Source organism: Coccinella septempunctata, chromosome 9, assembly GCF_907165205.1.
Source record: "Coccinella septempunctata chromosome 9, icCocSept1.1, whole genome shotgun sequence".
In the NCBI taxonomy this organism is placed as follows: Eukaryota; Metazoa; Arthropoda; class Insecta; order Coleoptera; family Coccinellidae; genus Coccinella; species Coccinella septempunctata.
Window position 1 is genome coordinate 11,452,254 of NC_058197.1, and position 22,067 is coordinate 11,474,320.

A 22,067-nucleotide genomic window follows, 5' to 3' on the forward strand; every position below is an offset into this window, starting at 1 on the left:
AATAACTATTATTGATTTCAAACTGCCTCAACAAGTGGAATGAATAAGGGAAGTAGTTTGAACGAGCATGTCAGGTGGATAACTTTGTACTGATATTTAATTTCTGTAATATTCCTAACTGTTATTTTCCTTTGTTGGTTTTTGTTTTTGAATTTATTCATTTTTCTTAATCGATCCTTAATCTATTCATATTACGAGGTATTTACATATTCCTCTAAAACGCCCACAAAAGAAGGCTGCAGATTAGAAATAAAGAATTTAAATTGTTTCGCCTCTTGCAAAGTTTCTGTGATCAATAATATGGCCAATAAATCAAAAATGAACGATATAAGTACTATCAAATATTGGCGGAACAATCAAGATTCCAGATGATGAGTATTTATACTTATAAGTATATCTCTTGGGAACAATTGAATGATCAGGATGATATTTATGATCCAAACTTTTTTGTGATCTTTATTTGGATAATTTCATCATTTTCAACGATTTATAATTTCGATTTCTCAGTGAACCGAGGAAAAAATGGTTAATACTGATAATTCGAACGTTTCCAGCGCCCTCTCCATGCTTGAGTATCGTTACCATTGTAACGAGTCTGAGAGTAAGGGAAGTGAATTGAGTGAGACCTAGTTTATTGTCAGATGGCGCTAGAGTGTATTCACTATTCTTTTATCATACTAACATCGACTAAAGGAGACAATTCATTCCATTTTCGTCGGGGTATGACTTGTATTGCTCTGACGAGTTCAAACGGGACCGAAACTATGATCAGTTCCTACTCTGTCTAGACGAAACTGTAGAGAGTTGAGTAAAAATTCATGCACAAAAATAATCACGTCAGTAGCAAAACAATCCTCCCTCAAAAAAAAAATACAACGAATGGCTTTGAGAAATGATAAGTTCGACTAGTTTGTGAAGGGTGAATTAGTTGACACTGTATATCAAATTTTTTTCTGCCGGCTTCCACCAATGTAACATAAAATTCAAATTTGAATGACGACGTTTATTGCTGACGTTCTTCAGGTTGGGTATTATGGGTACAAAAAAGGACCTTTCTGAGAATCAGTAATGACTAATACGCCAAATTTTCTGCAATCCGATACTTTAATTCGTTTCGTTATGCATTCGTACTTCCTTTGGAGGAAGTTGCCGTCAGGACGGTCTCGCAATTTTGTCATGTCTAATTAACTTTTATTTCGGTGGTATCATTGAATTTCGGCGGTGTCATAGCTGAGGAATCTCGTCAGTTGTTTCCTCTTCCTGAAAAAGTTTTTTTAACTTCAGTTCATTAATTTTAGTGACTTAATTTCTGAATCCAAATTCACAGAGAATTTCAATCCTGGATTTTGCATTTGATCGTTTTGTCATTATTATTTCAAATTTTCAGTTTTATTGTACATAACATATTGTATAGAGGCGTATGTTTGCATTTTGCACACTCACAAAATATGACATTTAAAGGCTTCATTTCCAGACCAAACATGTCTGGTGTGACATGTCACAACACACCGCTTACCTGACCCACCGCAGACAACTCGCCAATGCTTTGACGGACATTTGGCAAAACATACTTCAAACTTTCATTGTTGAACTCATTGACAGAATGCCGAATAGAGTAGGAGCATTATGAAGAGCTAGCCCCATACGATATTTAACCTAGAAGGAACCTTTTCTGAGCCTATGCAGACTCCACAAGGTGGATTATTCTTTTGTTGATTTCACCCACTATATTGTCGCTTTAGAGAAGCCATGCCTGCTGTTGCAATTTCGGGCAGGTTAATCGTATGTAGAAACCTACAGCCTAGGCAAATTAGGGTTTTTGTTCTTAAAAATTGCTAACAAGTTGGAAATGGTTTCAAACAACGTAGGGCATCCCAAATATCAGTGAAGTGAAGACAATTTTCTGTCAAGGCTTAACTTTTGAATAAACTTGTCGGTTTTTTTTGCAATTTTTACTCAGAAGAGTGCATCTGACAAAAACTTCTTCGACGTGTTTTGAAACCATTTCCAATTTTCAGGAAGCACGGCTCTTTTTCGACCTAATTTGTCTAGGCTATACTAAGTCTCGTTTTTTTCTTTGTATATTACTAATTACTATATTTACCTACACAAATTTTCCATTTCAATTTTCGAGCAGTTTAAAATACTTAACGAACTTCAGTATTGTTTGACTTTAGATATATTTTTCGCAAATTCTTTAATCTTTGCACTCAAATCAGAATTGAGCTCAGAATTCAATGAAATTTCTTATCTCTTCAAAGTTCGCAATTTCTCAGATATTTTGTGGTTTCATTACTTTTGCCTGGATTTTTTCCGCGATTTTTTAAGCGAAAATAAAAAAAATGTCTCGTTTTTTTTCTGTGAGAGAGTACATTTTCTTTTGTTTTTTTTATTATTACTACTGTTTTAAAAAAACAAAAATAATAATCAAGTGGTTATGGAATAACGATATTAATAATTCTTTCATTAAATAACAATAGAAAAGACGTTCATTCAATGAAAAAAAAATACTACACTATATTAATGACATATGGAATAGTGAAATTGAAAAAAATTTCAATGATATTTTCATTTTTCTTCATAATGTTCACATTCTTGGTTAATATGAAGTTACACCTTGCATATCCCGAAAGATAAATCATAATTCGCTGAAATCTCAACGGCAATCTTGTGGTTTTGGTTCGTGGAGCACGTGATATCTAATTTAACACATTTTCATCCCCTGGACAGCCACGTTTCCAGATTACTCGTGCCTTGTCCTAAAAAACAATGCGAGCGAAGAATGCATCTGTGCTTTTGAAACATAATTCATAAATATCGGTATAGGACGGCTTAAAACATTTATGTAGAAGAAGCTCGCGGAGCAGACTCGGATTTTTTCAGTTTGAATTGTTTGGACTGGGGACAGGACCGGGTCCATCAGTTTTTGATGAACCATTAAATATCTGAATAAAAACTCTGAAGCCATATGCTGATCTAGAGTCTTTGGATTAGTTCCCCTACAAAAACTTGATAGCTTGATTTATTTCGGACAAAACTCATTTCACGAAATGAGTTTTTAAACCACTATACGTGTTTCGGTATCACAATAGCATCTCCAGGTAGGTCAAACAAATATAAAGCCTCCTGAAAACTATCACTTCTTGAATTCTGTCTCAACTATTCATTTACAAACTGTATCTGGGCACGGAAAGGACAGTTCAACACTCTTTATTTTCCGCATGAATCTGCAGGGAAAATATATACATATATACATGCACTGAGTTGTTTTCTACTTCTATTTCTGCGGAAAGCATCTATAATAAAAAGTTAAATCGCGTACGTTGAATTCCTTTTATGATATCGTTTATTTTGCTTCCAACTATTACTGAAAAGTAATTATTGCATCTTTTATAAATTTATATATGGTTCCTGACAATTTTTCTTCCAAGAGATGATTATTTCCCAAGGCACATAAGTCAAATTATCCATAGGTACAATTATCATTTCAAATACAGAGGGTATTTTTTTGATTTTATGTTTCAGAGTTTTGTTGTATTATAACAGATGTATCAGTGAAGTCAATGAGAGAGATTGTCAAGATGGGCATTCCACAGGGAAGTATAATGGGTCCCACTTTTGTTCATTATACAATAATGCTCATAAGTGTATTTCTGGTCAGAATTGCCTATTAACTAACTACGCCGATGATAAGAACATATATATTGGGTTGTTCGGAAAGTCATTTCGTTTTTTTTGGGGAACATGAAAGACAGTTTTCGTATAATGAATAAATATTTTATTAAATTATATATTGGCCATTCTGGTCCAACACCTTTTGCCATCTTTCTGGTAGTAACATAATTCCTCTCTCATAAAAGTTTTGGTCCTTGCTGGCAAAAAACTGGTTCAGGTGGTTTTTGACATCTTCATTTGAGGTAAAGGTTTTGCCATCCAAAAAATTTTGCAGGGACCGGAACAAATAGTAGTCGGAAGGCGCCAGATCTGGAGAATATGGTGGATGTTGCAGTACGTCCCATTCAAGCTGTAAAAGTTTTTGGCGAGTGACCAAACTTGTGTGAGGTCTCGCATTATCCTGGTGGAACACTACACCCTTCCTGTTGATTAATTCGGGCCTCTTCTCTTTAAGTGAATCATTCAATTTGTCCAGCTGATGACAATAGACTTCTGAATTAATCGTTGTATTGTCCGGCAAAAGCTCAAAAAAACGATTCTTTTGACATCCCACCAAACGGAGAGCATCACCTTTTTTTGGTGAATGTTGGCTTTTGACACGCTTTGAGCCGGTTCATCTTTTCTGCTCCATGACCTCTTGCGTTTAACATTGTTGTATACAACCCATTTTTCGTCCCCAGTAATAATCCGCTTCAAAAATGGATCATTTTCTTGACGTTTGAGGAGCGAATCACACGCGTCAACGCGACGACACAAATTTCGCTCCGTAAGGACATGGGGCACCCACACATCGAGCTTCGAGGTTAAGTCCATGCCTTTCAAATGGCCATAAACAGTTGAATTCGACAAATTTAACCTCTCACCGATCTCTCGTGTGGTTATTCGCCGATTTGCATCTTTGTCAGCTTCGACCGGCCTTCCAGACCGTGGTGCATCTTCGACATCAAAATTGCCGGATCGAAATTTTGCAAACCAGTTCTGGCACTGGCGTACTGTTAACACGCCTTCTCCATACACATCCGTCAATTTTTTTCTCGCTTGGACAGCATTTTTACCTTTTCTGAAGTAAAAAAGTAAAATATGACGAAAATGCTGCTTATTGCTCTCCATATTTAAAAGGGCACCAACCAAAAACTACTGTGTAGAATTAATAGAACTTTTTCACACACAAGCCTTGCAATATCAGCTCTCAAGACATATAATGGTTATGCGGCTTAAGTGTGAAGTTAGTTTCGAAAAAACGTCATTAAGTCCTCTGACGGGAAAAAACGAAATGACTTTCCGAACAACCTAATAACTGCTCCAGAAGTGCAAATATTACTCAATGATTCAGATATGATTTTCAGATCATTAGCTAAATGCAACAAAACACTCATTTTAAATGAAACAAAACAAATTGTTTTATATTCAAAACCAACACATCTAAATTTTGAGTGTCCAAATACAATAAACCTAAATGAATCGGAAATCGCAATTAGTACTGAAATTAAGCTCCTGGGTTTAAGAATAGATTCAGTTCTATTATGGAAAACTCATTTAGAACAACTTAATTAAAGATTAAAAAAAATCGATGTCCACTTCATTCAGAAATATTCATGTATGAGAGACTCAACAGTTTTTTTTATGATATTATTTCAAAAAAAGAATGTATTCGCATTTAAATTCACCAAATTGTTTTCTTTAAAACAGATTAAAAAAATGAATATAGAGTAGTAGGTACTCATAGTGGAAATAATCCTTTTTAGATATTTTCGAAAATAAAGAAGTTATGGCACATTTTCGGAATCGACAAAATATCAAAAATGGGTTATATCTTCAAGACAAATAAAGATATCGTGAAACGGTATCCAATACCTAATGGGAAATCAAGCTCAGGGCAAACTTTTCACCCGAAAATACCAAAATCGAGCAATTTCTTAGAAAATCTTCATTACATAACAAAATTTTTAAAACTTCAATCTTGTCATAGTACAGCTCTGCTCGCGTCTTTCCGAGCCGACAACAATATTTTTTATATCCCCATTCACACGTGTTCGAAGCGAGCCACTTGACAAAAAGTTTCATAAGAAAACCAACTTTATAATTACTTTTCTTGCGGTGCAGGAGGCTCTCCATTCTATATTTATACTTATTTTTATCTCGACAGTCAAGTGCTTCTTATTCGCGTACAACCCCCTCTGTCACATGCACATACATATACACTACCAACATCACAAAAACCGAAAAAAGTGTATCTTATGGTTGGCCGTCCTTGGATTGGATGTTAACCCCGAAGACAAGACATCTGTAATTCGAATATTAGAGATAGTGGTAGAGTTCAAAGACGAATCTAAGACGGCCATATGGAGTTTAATGTAATCATTCGATATGTCTGAGGAATTCGGCTTCGTCATAAGCCCTCGATGATAGATGAGGATAGAGTCGAATGATTAAGGGAATAATTTGGCGTAGATAACTGCCAGATGCATGCTGGATTGAAATAACAACTTTTAAAAGTATACCGATAAAAGTTAAAAATCGCAAATTGTATAGAAGGTGATTGATTGGTAAACGGGCGGAAGCAGAAGCTAATAGTAGATAGAGGACGAGCAAGGGAGTCAGAATAACCTATATTTGAAGGGTCCATCTCTCCTAGCAATCGAGATACAGAGTGTCTTATTGATTTTGTCAATTTCTTCAATTATCCATAACTTTCGAACCACTCTATACATTTTGATGGTATTTGGTTCGTTTATTATCCGCAATAACTAGATCTTACTGACTACTGAATTTTTAATCTGGTCCGGCCTAAAAAAAAATTATAAAGTTCAACTCAAAAAAAAAACACCATATATTGATAATTTATTAAAAAAAAGCAGAAAATACTGAAAATAACAAAGTATATCTCGTACTTCCTTTTGCAAGCCATAAAAACATTCAATTACCCTTGTCACATCTGAATATTCAGACAAAACAGTAACCAAAATTCCAAAAAAATCAAATTTCATTCGGTATTTATTAATTTCACCAATTTAATTGAAATTTTCGGGTCACAAACGTGAAACACTATGGAAGCAGAGGTCTGATATCTGATAAATGAATATTATCGTTATCAGTTGTGAAATTATTTGAATTTATCACAGATTAATCCAAATATAAATCTGTTTATTCATTCTTTCATTCACTACAATATTAATATGAACGAAGTTGGTACCATTAAGAACAATTTATTATTGGAAACACAAAAAAAGGATAATACAATCACGAATCAACAATTTTCGAACAAATATTTCAGTCTACCGTCACCCACCTGAATATGTTACTGTGGTCTGTGATAACGAAACACGTAGCATGGTATAATAACTAATGTTAGTGAAAATCATGTTATTCAGAATTTATTTTTTATTTTTTTGTATGAGCAGCATAGAAAATAATTTAGTCGATAGATTAGAAGCCTGAACCATAGTTTTCAGAACAATCCTTTAATTCGTTCTCTTTAAACGTCTAACAGGCACCCACCTTGGGACACTCTGTATATCTGCATGTTATTGCTGGCCAACTTTGGTTTGGCTTTCATTTTGGAAGTTTATTAATTCTCAATCAAGACATATTATTTTCTTGACATGAGTTCTTTATGTTAACCTAGTAGATTGAAACTATTTGAGACAATATTGCTATGTTTATTATCCTTCATATTTTACTGTCTTCGAAAATAATATGGCGCCTATAACTAGGCTACAAAAACCACAAGTTCCTGTTTGTAACGTCATTGCTAAAGGTATCACTATATACATAAATTTAAACCCATTATTTTTAGATGCATGGAATGCATTTCTCACTACATGATTTCAGCACTTGAATATTTGTTATTTTTGTATTTCTTCTGTTAGAGATTTATTTCAGATGATTCAGAGAATAGTTCCGAATCTTTCCTGATTAATTATTTAATGACTTTGAAAGAATAGACATTACCGCTGCTTACATTTTTATTTCGCATATAAGAAATTTTGATGAATTTTTGTTCTGATGTTATTCGACAGAAAATATAACGAAATGCGTTGTTTTAATGCTTGACAACACTCCATTTCTTCTCAAGGGATCTCTTGAACTCGTTGCATGCTTCCAACCTGAATTTTTCACCTTCTATTTTTTTGCAATAGCAGCTAAAATTAATTTAGAAAATTGTCAATACTCCTGTTAAAAATGCGGAAATACCACAACTTATTTGTTTATTTAATAGATATTAAGCGTACAAGCATTTTAGTGCTTCAGTGTGTATGATGTTTATTCTCTCTGAATATATTATTTACAAGTTGACATTACGTGAAAGTAATGAGCCATTATACAATTTATAGGAAAAGGCTTTTGGATTTGTCGAACATGTTTCTATAAAAAAGAAGTAATAAACATTATCCTGAAAAAAAAATTCAAAAAAAAAAAGAGGAATGGTACAAAGGAATAGACAAAGAATGACGAATTAATGTCATATTCAAAATCAAGTTGGTGCTGCTATTATTGGAGTGTATAACCATCTCAAATAAAGTGTGTTTTAAGAGGAATTTTCGAGACTTTAATGCTTCATTCTACATTATAACTTATCGTAGAAATCATTGATATCACTTGGTCCATAAAAATGAGGCAAATTTAGAATATTGGTAATCTCTTATTGGTGTGTTCCGAAATGAGTTGTATAATTTTTTTTCTTGTGATTTGAGATTTAATCTGTTTGTCCATATTGAAAATGTCGAAAAAATACTAAAAATCTCCACATACTTATCATGTTGAATATCTTGATCATTGTGTGAAAATGTTATTATGATATTATAAGTTGATTATTTTTATGAAAAAAACACTGAGACAAGAAGATCGAGCTTGTCATGTACCTGTTTCAGGGTTCAGACACTTGTCACCCTCTTTTATATTTATCCAAGAACCTACCCGTCTTGTAAGGTAGACAGTTTATATGAGATACATATCATGTCATGTGTTGAACCCATAAATATCATATGTGTTTATCACATGTGTTCAAACGGCCCGTCTTTGAATTCTCCGAGTGGAGCCGAGTCTTGCCGATGTCTTAAGTCACCCTTAATTAATAAGTGACTAACAATTCTGCTCATTAGCATACTCAGTCTAATCTGCGTACTTAACACATCTTATTTTAAGAATCCGACGATTTGACACAGTGACGTTTGTTATGTAATTGGTAAGGTGTTCGAGAACAGTGATCGGAAATATTTTCGTTCCGTTTGAATTGTTTTTTTTTGTGCGTTTTATTTGGTTTTGAGGTGAGTTGAATTTTATGGTGATTTTCGCTGAATTGGAGATATTAATATATTTTATTCTGAAGATAGTGATTGATATCTTATGAAGAGATTACGGTGATTTTGGAATAATTATAGCGTTCTATTAAATATAATTTTTTTTCTTCACTTCGAATTTTCTCAAATTTTTTCATTTTTTCACAAGTGGTTTTTGTAATAAAAGTAGCGTTAATCCACAATAGATAATAGATTTCTTTAATCTTCGAATGGGTGGAGAGAACTTGAAAACATTACTATTTTAGTGAATTACTCGGAAAGGTGCGGACACAACATATAAAAATAATTTCAATTGAAAAACTATTGTTTTTAAATATTGTCTGCTTTATTCTGAAAGATTCATTCAATTTTCCGGGAAATTGGGATGTTTTTTATTCAACTTGAGACCGACCAATTGTATTGATTTTATTATTTATTATTTCCATTTATATTATTCATCCTTGACTATATGATTGAAATTCCATTATTTTTTGAAATTTCCAAATAAGGTAATTTATGCTGAACAATATTGGAATCAATTTCACGGTAGCTATTAATTGATAGCAATCATTCAAAATTTTCATTTGATGAATGCAAAAAAGGAATTTTTGTCTATTAATTTGTGCACATTCTATGTACAAAATATCATCAAGTTAATATCTTAATTAATAAATACTGCATTTTCAATTGCGGTTGCTACTTGAAGCAGTCTTTCTCCAAAGAAATAAAAAAAATATTTATTTGTATTCATAATATATTTTTTGTCAGTATAACTTATAGTGGAAACACGTGTGATAAACAGGGGGAGTCTTTGACTTGTACAAATATTTTAGATTTTAGATTCTTGAGGTCGAAAGAAACACTTTTTTCCTATATCATTTTTTCTGATTCGGCCCTGATAAAAAAATATAGTAATTTTAAGTTTCCAAATGAGCCGTGCCACCCATGGAAAAAAAATTTCCGTCGGAATAACTAGCTAAACCTGTGACACAACACATCTGTGGATCTTTTAAATAGAGTTATATTCAGCCGGAGTACCCAATTTTTTTTCAAATTTCACAGATACTTTCAAATTTTTGAACATCAAATTACTTGAAAATGGAGTATTACACGGCAAAAATGAAGAATACTTTCATTTTACGAAACGTCTAAATATTCATCAGAGTTGAGTTCTTTGAATTTTTTGTATTTTTATGGTAACGGTCATTATGAGAAAACTGGAAGACATGGGTGATATCTTGTGTTCCAAAAAGATCCATCAAGGAAATGAAAAATTGTATTCCAAAATTCATTCCATTCGATAAAACCGTTTTTGAGAACAAAAATATTTTGCCTGTATCTTTTAAACCGAGCCGAATCGAAAAAAAAAATGGTAAGGAAAAAAAGTGTTTCCTTTGAATTCAAGAATCTACTGTTGAAATATTTTTACAGTCAAAGACTCACTCTGTATAGTTGAAGGAAAAAATAATGAATATTTTCGATTCATTATATTCTTTGAATATTTATGTTTCAAAGTGGACTGTGCGATTTTCTGAAGTTTTAAATGATAAACAAAAAAGATCCAAAAATCAAGTGCAAATTAAGTAGAATCGAATAAACCCACTGTTGCAAGAATCTTTTTCGATTTTTTCGATTAAAATTCATCTAGTTTTGATGAGACTAGAAGATATCTGTTCAATACTTTATGAGCATTTGGGGAACATCCTCCCACGCATTTGTTGACAGATCTTCGGACAAACTGTCCCTTTCCTGACCAAGTCATTGTTCTTGTTACAGATGCTGTCGAAAGACTTCGAGCTCACCGACCAACTGTACAACCCAATCAACAATCTAACCCAAATGGAACTGATGGAGAAATTCAACATAGCCTTCTACGAAGGCCAAAACCTGTCAAGGTACGACATATCGAAGGTATTCGAAGAATACACCCCTTCACCAAAGTTTGAGAAGCCACCAAGTCCAGTCGAAGAAGACCACATCCCCATAGACATCCTGGTGGACTACCTCACAGAACCCGACACCCCAACTGCAAATTTAGACTTCGATTTTGACGACCTCAACAATACCCTGGACTTCACGGCTACAAACAGACGTCAAGCCAGCTTCTCAGAGTCGGATTCGATCGCAGACTCTGAAACGTACGTGACAGATTCGGATTACAAGTCTGGATCGGTTAGGGATGACACGTCTCAGTTTTCTGAGCTTTTCAACCCTGTGCAGTATCAGGCGGAGAATAACGAAACGCTGTTGGACAGCCTGGACCTGGATGACATTTGCGAGAGTCTATCCAACAATTCTTTCGACTTCAATGAGCTGTCCTACGATATCTGCGATTTCAATAACGGAGGCCTGTCTGAAATGGGGACCGATAGGACTAATACTGAGTTCAATCAGTTCCTGAGAACCGTACCAGCTGATGATTTGAGTTTTTCTGCCCAGGTAAGTTTAATTTTCGACTTGACGTCTGTTCAATCTTTAGTACTTTTGAAACACTGAATTCGACACTGAGTATGTGTTAGGATTTTCTAGAAAATTCACAAGTAATTCAAAGTGGGGTCTATTGTGACCAGCCAACAATATTAATGACTTCCAGTTTTTTTTTTGTGTAGCAGGGGGTAAATCTGCGAGAAAAACGAACACACCCTCTCCTGACGGGGAACAAGTGTGGGGATTCTCACTCTCCTGATCTCGAGACCAACTAAAAACCCTAAACTGCTTCTTCAAAGGTTCCGGGCATTTTGCCTATTAACCAGTTGACTCTTATGGTTTCTGGACTCTCACACGATCATAGTCGTGTTGATAGTTGATAGATTTATCTCTCGGTCTTCGGTGGTAGGTTCTTGACCTTTTAGCTTCTTCTGTTGGATCGTAGTCAACTAATCTTCGTAGTTCCTCATTTGGATGATGTTTGGCTTTGTCGAATTTCCTTTCCGTCTTTCTCTTCATAAATTCCGTAACTGATTCCCATTCCAAGTCCAAGTAGATTTGTTTGTTCCTCAAAAACCAGGGTACATCCATCGCCATTCTAAGGAGTTTATTCTCAGTGGCCTGTATTCTCTTGATGTGGGTCTTGGCTGCGAAGCCCCATGCCGCCGATCCATATGTGAGTTGTGGTCGCGCGATAGTTTTAATCATCGTCAACTTGATGTTCTTATTCATATGACTTCTTCTGCCTATGAGTGGATAATGGTCTACTCATTGCGGCTTTTGTTTTATCAACTGCACATTTGATATGGTTTTTCCATGTTAGTCCTCTGTCAAGCTTCAATCCTAGGTATGTCGCTTCATTTTCCCATTCAACCTCTTCTCCATAAACTTCAAGGTTTTTTTCCATCCTCAATCTTCTCTTTTGCAGTAATATTGCTTGAGTCTTTCTTCCATTGATTTGGATTTTCCATTTGATGTACCATTTGAGTAATTCATCTAGGGCTTCCTGCAGTCTCTGGTGTATGATCTCTGGGCGTCGATGTCTGAACGCTATTCCTGTGTCATCTGCGTACAAGATGAGCATATTTTTAGCATTCTTCGGGGTATCATGAACGTATATCACGTAAATCAGAGGTCCAAGAACAGATCCTTGAGGCACTCCCGCTTCCAATTGTCTGGTTTGAGAGGATGCTCTATCTATCTTCACATAAAAGTTTCTATTCCTCAGATAGTTCCTTATAACATAGCTTGGTCGAATATTCTGCTTTTTTCATCTTGTAGATTAGGCCTTAGTGCCATACTCTATCAAAGGCTCTCTCGATATCCATCAAAACTAATCCTGTAGCCTGTTTGGTCTGCATTCCTTCGGTGACGTATTCTATGAGCCGTAGCAATTGGAGTTCAGTCGAATGTTCTCGTCGAAATCCAAATTGTTCGGGTGGAATTATCTTCAACATTTCTGTTTCCTCATTCAGCCTTTTAGCGATAACCCTCTCGACGATTTTTCCTAGTGCTGATTAGGCTTATTGGTCTTTAATTTTGAGGATATTTCCGTTCCTTTCCAGTATTATCCTCTCTACTGATGAAGTTATACAGAAGGATGAGGACTTTATGGGCCTCCCCTAAGTTCAGCTTGAGAACGAGTTGCTTAGTAGGCTTGTCTTCTTCTGAGCAAAGTCTGCAAAGGGTTTCATCATCGTAGTATGTATTGTTGAGCTTTGACTCCTCAAGTTCCCTTAAATGCAGCTTTGAGGAGACTCAAATTGGTTCCAGAGACTTGTTGTCATTTTTTGATGTATTTTGACTAGTACTAAGGGTGTAACGTGGTTCCAAGCAGCTACGCTGTACTCAAGGATACTGAGTTTTGTACATCGGCCCTTGTGTACCTTCACCAGTGTGTTTGAAACATCAGTAATCGGTTCCGGTAAAACTATGCATTCACTCGTTTTCTTGGCCAGTGAATATGATGTTTTGTTGTCTCCAAAGCCTGAATTTCCAGTTACCAAAACGAGTTGCAGTCTGTTGTACCCTCCAGAATAAAAGACTGGACTCTTGCACTCAAATACTACGGCATTTGTCTGCTGCTGAAGATTTATTAGAAGTATCCATCAGGACTTTTAGGTTTCTTTTAAGTTCAGTACCTGAAGAAGGTCTCTGGTATCTATGGGTTCCATTTTTCTGCTTACAATGAAGTCGAAAACCTTACTAGACTTCAGTCTTGTATTGTTATGAAGCCTTCTGTAAGCTAGAAAGTTCTCTGTTTCTACAGAGATCCTGATAATACAAATCTCAATTCAAAGACTACACATCCTCATGGCCCTTATCAGCCAGGCTACAGCTCAGTCTTCCAAAAGCTTGGAATGATTTTCAAACTTTGTATGGCACAATGAAAAGTACCCCTTCAAACAGTTTTTTTTTTCTTACAGGAAAGTATAGTGAAGAACGAATTTGGACATCTAGTAAGGAACAAATGTCACAACAACAACGAAACATCAAATTTCATGTTCACAACTGAAAACAATACGATGTGCTTTACAACGACTTTATCAGACAATCAAGCGGTAATTCCACAGAACGAAAACCTAATCATGAGTGATCCATTCTTCGAAACAAGCCTCCTGAATGACCATAGTCTACAGTCGATGTGCCAGGAAGAGAGCTCCCTCAATTCATCCTCAGAGAGTGAAGATGTTAGGGGCCTATCTTGCAAATGGGAAAACTGCTTTCAGACATATCCCAGCCAAACGAGTTTGGTCAAGCACATCGAAAAATGCCACGTGGAATTCAAAAAATGTAAGTAGGGATCTTCTGAGGAAAATCATTTATTTGGTTTTGGAAATTTTTCTTTTATTAACATCTTTTATTTTTTCCATAGCTGGAGACGAATTTGTTTGCTACTGGTTGAACTGTCCAAGGAAGGTGAAGCCTTTTAATGCAAGATACAAGCTGCTGATACATATGAGGGTGCACAGTGGAGAGAAACCCAACAAATGTCCGGTAAATATCTTTAGCTATTTTGAAATCAAATTATTTTATAGGAAATTGAATTGATGGTCTTTTATTCCTTGTCAGTAGTCGGTACGGTGAAGGATTACACCCTAGCGCCATCTGACATGAAACGAGATTCACTTTCCTAACTTTCAGAGTGAAGTATTCATTTGCTCAAACTCTCAAATGGCGGAAATCGAAATGTTTTTCATGTCTTTTTTTATTTCCAGTTCAAAGGATGTACGAAAGCTTTCTCGAGGCTGGAAAACTTAAAAATTCATCAGAGGAGTCATACAGGAGAAAGACCATACTTGTGTCAGTTCCCCAGTTGTCCAAAAAGCTTCTCGAATAGTTCGGATAGGGCAAAGCATCAGAGAACTCACTTTGATACGGTAAGAAACGACATATAACCAAATAACAGGAGAATATACTTTCCCTCATTTATATAAACAACCGAGAACATATTTCACGTTGTTTGCCGTTATTATACATCATAAAGAAACTGACCAACTTTTTTCTTTGCAGAAACCTTATGGCTGTCAAGTTCGAGGTTGCACCAAAAAATATACCGACCCAAGTAGTCTAAGGAAACACGTCAAAAATCACACAACAGAAGAACAACTACAACTGAAAAACAAATCCGCAGAAGAGCACCCTCATAGGGTACCACCAAACATGTCCTGCAGATCGGCCGACCATCATAAGCGACTCGTAATCAACCCTACGCGACACTATACAACTCTTGAGCATAACTACTCGAATACACAGCCAGAACAGAAGAAATCTATCACGAACGAGATCAAACGTGATCTGAAAAATAAAATTAGTCAGAGGAATAATTTATTTCTCTTGAAATAGTACTGACCCAGTATTTTTGTTATTTTAATTCGCCATCTTACAACAGTTTCGAAAGTGCGACTTTATGTGAAGTAATTCTTTTATATATATAATAATAATAATAATTTCATCCTGTAGGAAACGAATGATGAAGAAAAAGGAATTAAATTTAAAATTTGGATTTGAATTAGATGGAACAATGCAAGTGAGTGATTTTTTCCGCGAGAATGTTTTGTTTTTATTTATAGTCTTTTGAATGTTGCATTGAAAAATGATTTGTACAAATTTTAAAATATGTGAAAGATATAGTTTTGTATTGTTGAAAAAATGTGGATTTATTTTTGTTATCACCATCAGAACTGTATATATAGGTTTCTGATGTAGCTACGCTGAGTGTTGGATTCCAGTCATTAATGTTAAGAAATGAGAAAACTTTTGTACAAATTTTTTGTATATAATAAATTTTATACTTTTCTAGATAGCATAATTTACTCTGATTCAATATGAAAAGTCTTGGAGTTTTGAAATGATATGGCCCTTTTAATTGAAACCTTTTCCTAAAATTTTCAGTTAACTAAGAAAAAAATCAGGATCATCAAATTTATGTATGATATAATACTTCAATTCAGATGTGTGCATTTTAATGAATGCGTAGCACTTCTCAGCTTCATGGAATTTCGAAATTTTTCAATTCCGCAATTTTCATGGAGTCTAAAGCGTTTCGCAGTAAAAATTTCAATTTCTCAACTTTAAATAGATTAAGCAGTCAATAAAAACCTTTTTAATTGACCATTTTCCATTAAATTTGATTTAATCACGTCCATTTGTTGATAAATTGAGTTGTTTTCGGCTGGACTAAGCAGTATTTGAAACTTGTGATGCGGATATAGCTTTTTGTGAGATGTCGAAATTCAATTATTCTGTAAGTGTCCAACCCTTGTCACCACGTTCATCAAGCACATATTATTTTCACCATTTGTTTATAGAACGTAGGAAATTAGGTACCTTTGCTTAATTCATGAAAAGTCTCTTTTTCAATGAAATTCATCGATCGCTTATCGTAATCTTTAGTTATGTTGAAAGAAGTCAGGTAGCTGATCCAAACTAGAAGATTAATTTGTAAAATAATAAGGTTGATGATGATTTTATGATTCGAAGAGTATTCGAGCAGAATCGTCATGACTAGATTCCATAGTACCTACATATCTACGTTAGCCTTGAAAAATATAATATATATAATCATATAATGGTTCATTTTTTAATTTTGTCATATTTAAATTTGAGTAATCCATAGGAAAATCATGAATCTCAACTATAGACAGGTTTCGAATTTTTTATCCTTTTATCTACATCCTTGTGTTTCACAAGTGTTTATCATAACTGAATAATTGAAAACAGAACCTTTTTCTCGAAACTGAACAGGAAATATGATTTCGTTCGATCGTTTCCTTTTTGGAACAAGTGTGACATGCGAATTTGATTGGACAAAAATGATTTTTTCTCAATTATGCAAACAAATATTTTTCAACTGATCTAGAAACTATACATTTTGATATTTGAAAAATAAATCTCCATATTTTGAGTTCTGTCCTGATAATCCTGATAAAAAGGCCACTTTTCTGAAGGGCCTAGATGACCCTCACTCACCATTAGGCTAGGACAGACCGCTCGTGAAACAGCCTCTATATATTAAAGAGTAGCCATGTTTTCTCATGGGTTGAATGGGTTGAAGAGGTAATATCCTCACCAGCACCAACTGTCCTCCTAAAGCGAGAAGCCTTCCCCTTTATTCTGCACCTTTCGGCTATGTTCTGTTTTTATATTATGTACCGACGAGTTTTTCCAGTACCCAAGATTTCTCATACAACAAGAATTATTTGAATAAATTCAGATGCATACCATGAATATGAATATCAACAAGTGTTACGATCTCAATTGAACTAGCCAATTTGCCATCGTCAAGGCCCCAAATGGAGTACGGTCCACCGAAGAAAAGCAGATGCTGACTATGGTTTCGGCCTCATTTGGCCTCATCAGAGCAACATAGCATTTTTCTACGGTGGAGAACGTTTGGAATTGATGGAACTTTATTCAATATTGGCATGTTCTACTGGGTACTATACATTTACCCAGAGCGCCACACAATATGAAACGGTGTCCGATTCAATCCCCTCCAGATAGAAACCAAGACGAAGACAATGACATATGTCCCATATTTTCCCTAATTCCTAATCCCTAATGAATTAGGGAAAATATGGGACATAATTCCTTATCCCTAATGAATTAGGGAAAATATGGGACATATGCTATTGTCTTCGTCTTGGTTTCTATTTGGAGGGGATTGAATCGGACACCGTTTCATATCGGGTTGCGCTCTGGGTAAATGTATAGTACCCAGTAGAACATGCCAAAATTAAATAAAGTTCCTTCAATTTCAAACGTTTTCCACCGTAGAAAAATGCTATGTTGCTCTGATGAGGCCAAATGAGGCCGAAACCATGGTCAGCATCTGCTTTTCTTCGGTGGTGGCTAGTTCAATTCAGATCGTAACACTTGTCGATATTCGTATCGGCGGGTGGTATGCATCTGAATTTATCCTTACTATTGTATTAATTGCCTTTAGGCGTGATCATTCTTTAGAAATGATTTGATTTAATAGGAACTCATTTCTGATGTTTGTTTCAGTTAATACTTCTACAGTTCTGTACATATTTCCTATCAACCAGAAGTCAATTGTTGACAGGAAATTGTCAGGAAGCTATACGAACTTATATGGAGTTATTGCTAGAAATGTATCCTGGAATAGTTCTGCCACCATTCTTGTTGAGATATGATGGCCTTCCAAGAATGATTGGATGCCCACTGGGAAATGACCCCTGCAATATCCCACAAAATAACTTGAGTCCAAGCAACATGGGAAGTCAAAAAAGAACGTCAATCTTATTACCACGCTTACTTCCTGGTGGAGTAACGATTGATACACCAAAGAGGGATGCTACAATAGGAGCAGCATACACAAATGCGGAATATTCAGGCTTGAATTCTGGGCAAGCATTCAAAAGTACACATGATCAGCTCGGTCAGGCTCTGAAAAAAGAACAAGTTGCCTCCCATCAATCTGAAACGAATCGTTTTCAGACCATCAACTCATACACTGAACACGCACAAACGAATAAGCAACGTCTTCATGAGTCTTCAATGGATCAGATGATGAACCACGGTGGCACGCTGAAGGCTGGTTCTGGATTTGGCGGTACAAGTGCAAGACTTATTCAACCTGGTTTGGCCAGTTCTTTTCAGCAAGGGGGATTGTACAGCGATTATAATAGGGAGATTGCACTGAAACAAATGCTGGCTAACGGTGGTACAAAGTCATCAGCACTCAAAAGACCATATGGTGATTATAACAGGGATAATATGGAAGGATTGAATGAGATCCATCATGGTTATGGCCTCGGGGTCAATGGTATGTATGCCCAGAATCAAAACCTTGCCGAAGCATCCTCTGGAGGATCTATGTTGGTTAATCATGCAAGCTCACAAGCTGAAATCGCGTACCTACAAGAGCGAAAGCTGCAAGAGGAAAGAATTCAACATCAACTCCAGAACAAACTCCAACAAGAAGGCATTCAGCAATATCAACAGAATGCAGCAAATCATGCAAGCTCACAAGCTGAAATCGCGTACCTACAACAGCGAAAGCTGCAAGAGGAAAGAATTCAACATCAACTCCAGAACAAACTCCAACAAGAAGCCATTCAACGATATCAACAGAATGGAGCAAATCATGTTTTTGCTGAAAATCAAAAATTGGCTCCAGCATATTCCGGTGGAACACAATTTGCCAACCAAGCTGGAATGGGGCATCTACAGCAGATGCCAATGCAGCAAGAAGCCTTTCGTCATCAGCAGCAAAACGAAGCGAACCATGCTTATGCGGAGCATCAGAAAGTAGCTGAATCACATCATTCGACTACCAACCACATAAGTACACAGGCAATTATGGGACAAACCCAGCAGGAGAAGATCCGAGAGGAAATTCTGCATCAGCAGCAAGGTAAATTGCAGCACGAGTCTATTCAAAGTCACCATCAGAATGGTCAGAATGATGGACCATTGGGTTTTTACCTGTTGGGTGGAGAAGTGAAAGGAGACAATTATCACGCAGGTGGAAACGGAATGCAAACAGCAGCATTTGGATCGTCCAGCGTCCAACAACAGTCCTACGCATCAGGACAAATGCACCATGCGGGAGGGGTTGGTGTACAGGGTTTGGAGGTTATCCCACCAGGTGGTGTTAGAGAGGTTGTGAAGGGAGGTCAAAAAGTTCTCATATCTAATACTGAATGTCCAGATAAGTCTGAATTATGCATCACAATCGATTCTTAGATTTCAGTTGGTAATGCATTAAATAAATTTTGAAAATTGAATATTCCCTTTGTATGGAAAAATAAAAGCTGCATATAAAATAAAACTGATGATTTTCCTAAATAGTTTTATTATTGATCAGGTAGAGTAAACTGGTCAATGATTTCCACTCCTATTGGGGATTATTATTATTATTATTCTCATCCTCCTTTGACGACCCCACTAAAGAATGAGTGAATTTTCATATACCCCTTGACATTTCATTTTCAAAATGCCTGAATTATTTCATGGAGTTGAATTAAGATTCCTTAATTTTCGAATTGAAGAGGGTATTTTTAAATGTGAGGCTTTTTTCTTGACAGGAGGTAGACGTCTTCAAAATAAGTCATGCCGTCTCTAACCTCCTGGAGCCCTAGTAGTCCGAGAGCTGGCGACAAAATCAGCAAGAGTTTTGTAATGGCCCATAATTAAATATGCTTTAGTATTGAGGGTGTACATGAGTCAGCACCCACTCGCAATATCAGGTAGTGGAACACCTGGCAGTGGCGTACATTGTTGATAAATGTAAAATTACAACATGCTCTATAAGTGTTTTGTAATGATTGAAAATTGTCAGTACACTAGTTTACAGTAGGTACCCAAAAACGTGAGAAAGTGGTCAGACCTCATTTTTGTGGAACATGGCGAGTCAGCAGGCCACATAAGTTAAGAGTTTTGTAATGGCTGAAAATTAGTTTACTGCTTAATTATTATTTAAGAAGAAAATAGTCAGACCACAGATTAATGGAACAGAGCTGGTCAGCAGTCGCTCAAAGTCCGGATATCGAGGTAGAGCGGGTACTCGGAGATATGTTTATTTATTTATTCATTTATAACCTAATCACAGTTCGGCTTTCGAACAAATCGAGGTACGTTGGACCTAATTTTTACACTGCGACAGCTGCAAAAGAAGGCTCGTGAACAACAATCAGGCTATACAGCCTACATATCGATTTAAGTAAGGCTATCGACTCGGTGAATCGGGGAGCGCAATGGAAAATCATGGGACGTCTTAGCAGTGTGTAAAAGAATTCATACCAACAACACCGCTAGAATACAGCATAATGGCTTTACAACCGATCATTTCTTAACCAACTCTGGAATAAAACAAGGCTGCGTGTTAGCGTCTTTACTGTTCAATATTTTCGCCATAGCTGCCTCGATAATTGCTGACATGAATATGCAGTGCCTCAGAGCAAAAACCCGTACAAAGATCACGGAACTTCAATATGCAGACGACTGCGCACTTATCGCTAGCAGCTCAGAGGATTTACAGATAATGTTGGACACCTATAAACATATATACGAAGCTTTAGGCCTTCGACTCAATATCCATAAAACCAAAATCCTGGTAAGTCCGCCAGAAAGCCTTCAAACAGATATCAGCCTGGAGAATGAAACTCTAGAACAGGTCGAGAAGTTCGAATCCTTGGGAAGCTTCATAAGTACTAGGGCTAACCTAGACACGGAAGTACAAAACAAAACCGTATCAATTCGGCATCACGGGCATTTTAGAAGCTAAAGGACAGAGTGTTTCAAAATCACGACCTCAATCTGAAGACCAAGACAGCTGCTTACAAAGCAGTTGTCCTCAAAACGCTTCTTTACGGAAGCGAAAGCTTGACGCCCTACAGGCGACATATTAAACAGCTTAAACAAACGCAACAACGTCATCTAAGACAGATAATGCACAGTTTCGAATGCAGAAGTCTTGCAGCTCGCGAGTTGTACAACAATTGATACTCAAGTAACGAGGGCCCGACTCAGATGGAGCGGCCACATTCTGAGGATGCAAGACACAAGACTCCCCAAAATAGCTCTATATGGCGAATTCACAGAGGGAGACCGGAAACCAGGAGGCCAGTATAAGCGGTTTAAGGATATACTACATCAATCCCTAAAATCAGTTGACTATCCATGCCCGGAGTGTGGAAGTATCTGTAGGTCACGGTTGGGTCTTTACAGTCACAGGAGGGCACACAGTCGCAATTAGCCCTGAAAAATTTTAAGTCTGTTCGCACCTTTATCTTTTTTGTCTTTTTGTAGATTCATTCCCTGTAACTGGATACAGCAATGTATGAAAGTATTTATTCATGGTACAACAAATGCAAACATGTTGTACATTATATTGAATAATATATTTATCTCGATCTTGCGAGTGGGTGCTCACTTATGTACACCCTCAATTCTAAAACATATATTTAATTATGGGCCATTACACTCTTCCTGATTTTTTGCGCCAGCTCTCGGACTATATTGCCTAGAATCTTCAAACTAATAATTTGGCCCTTATAACGGATGAAATAGGTATTATCCGCTACGTAAATTTGAATTTTCGCATCTGCTGATGATTTTCCAGGAAAAAAGAGCCTCACGGATTGCAAAATCCAGGGCAATTTACCGGCTTTGCCTATAGAAAAGAGGTATTAGAAATTGACAAATAAAAAAAACGAA

General features: G+C 36.2%; 2 protein-coding genes across 4 annotated transcripts in view; both read left to right on the forward strand.

The window, feature by feature from the left end:
* Window positions 1–15,683, forward strand: part of LOC123320409 (zinc finger protein 677-like) — a 32,898-nt gene extending 17,215 nt beyond the window's left edge. Inside the window, exons 1-6 of one of the 2 annotated variants that reach the window (XM_044907727.1) lie at window positions 8,566–8,942; window positions 10,731–11,393; window positions 13,808–14,174; window positions 14,257–14,378; window positions 14,600–14,761; window positions 14,895–15,683. In XM_044907727.1, coding sequence (XP_044763662.1) covers window positions 10,731–11,393; window positions 13,808–14,174; window positions 14,257–14,378; window positions 14,600–14,761; window positions 14,895–15,227 — 1,647 coding nt within the window. In that variant the 5' untranslated portion in view covers window positions 8,566–8,942 and the 3' untranslated portion in view covers window positions 15,228–15,683. Of the gene's footprint in view, window positions 1–8,565; window positions 8,943–10,730; window positions 11,394–13,807; window positions 14,175–14,256; window positions 14,379–14,599; window positions 14,762–14,894 lie in introns of those variants that run through there. The other variant, XM_044907728.1, reaches the window with a different exon arrangement.
* Window positions 15,684–16,004: 321 nt separating this feature from the next.
* LOC123320032 lies at window positions 16,005–19,691 on the forward strand. 2 transcript variants are annotated; one of them, XM_044907174.1, is made up of 3 exons: window positions 16,005–16,128; window positions 17,892–18,732; window positions 18,862–19,691. In XM_044907174.1, exons 1-3 carry the CDS (start codon window positions 16,108–16,110, stop codon window positions 19,593–19,595), a joined length of 1,596 nt encoding a protein of 531 aa, XP_044763109.1. In that variant the 5' UTR covers window positions 16,005–16,107; the 3' UTR covers window positions 19,596–19,691. The 2 variants fall into 2 exon arrangements, with proteins under 2 accessions (XP_044763109.1, XP_044763108.1); XM_044907173.1 differs by having other exon boundaries at window positions 17,892–19,691.
* The last annotated feature ends 2,376 nt before the right edge of the window (window positions 19,692–22,067 follow it).

What these genes read in the sequence shown, in the direction of transcription:
- LOC123320032 (XM_044907173.1), top strand. Translation starts at nt 16,108, where the DNA reads ATGTCGAAATTCAATTATTCT. An exon ending in TGTCGAAATTCAATTATTCT is followed by an intron (nt 16,129 to 17,891) that starts GTAAGTGTCCAA and finishes TGTTTGTTTCAG; the next exon opens with TTAATACTTCTACAGTTCTG.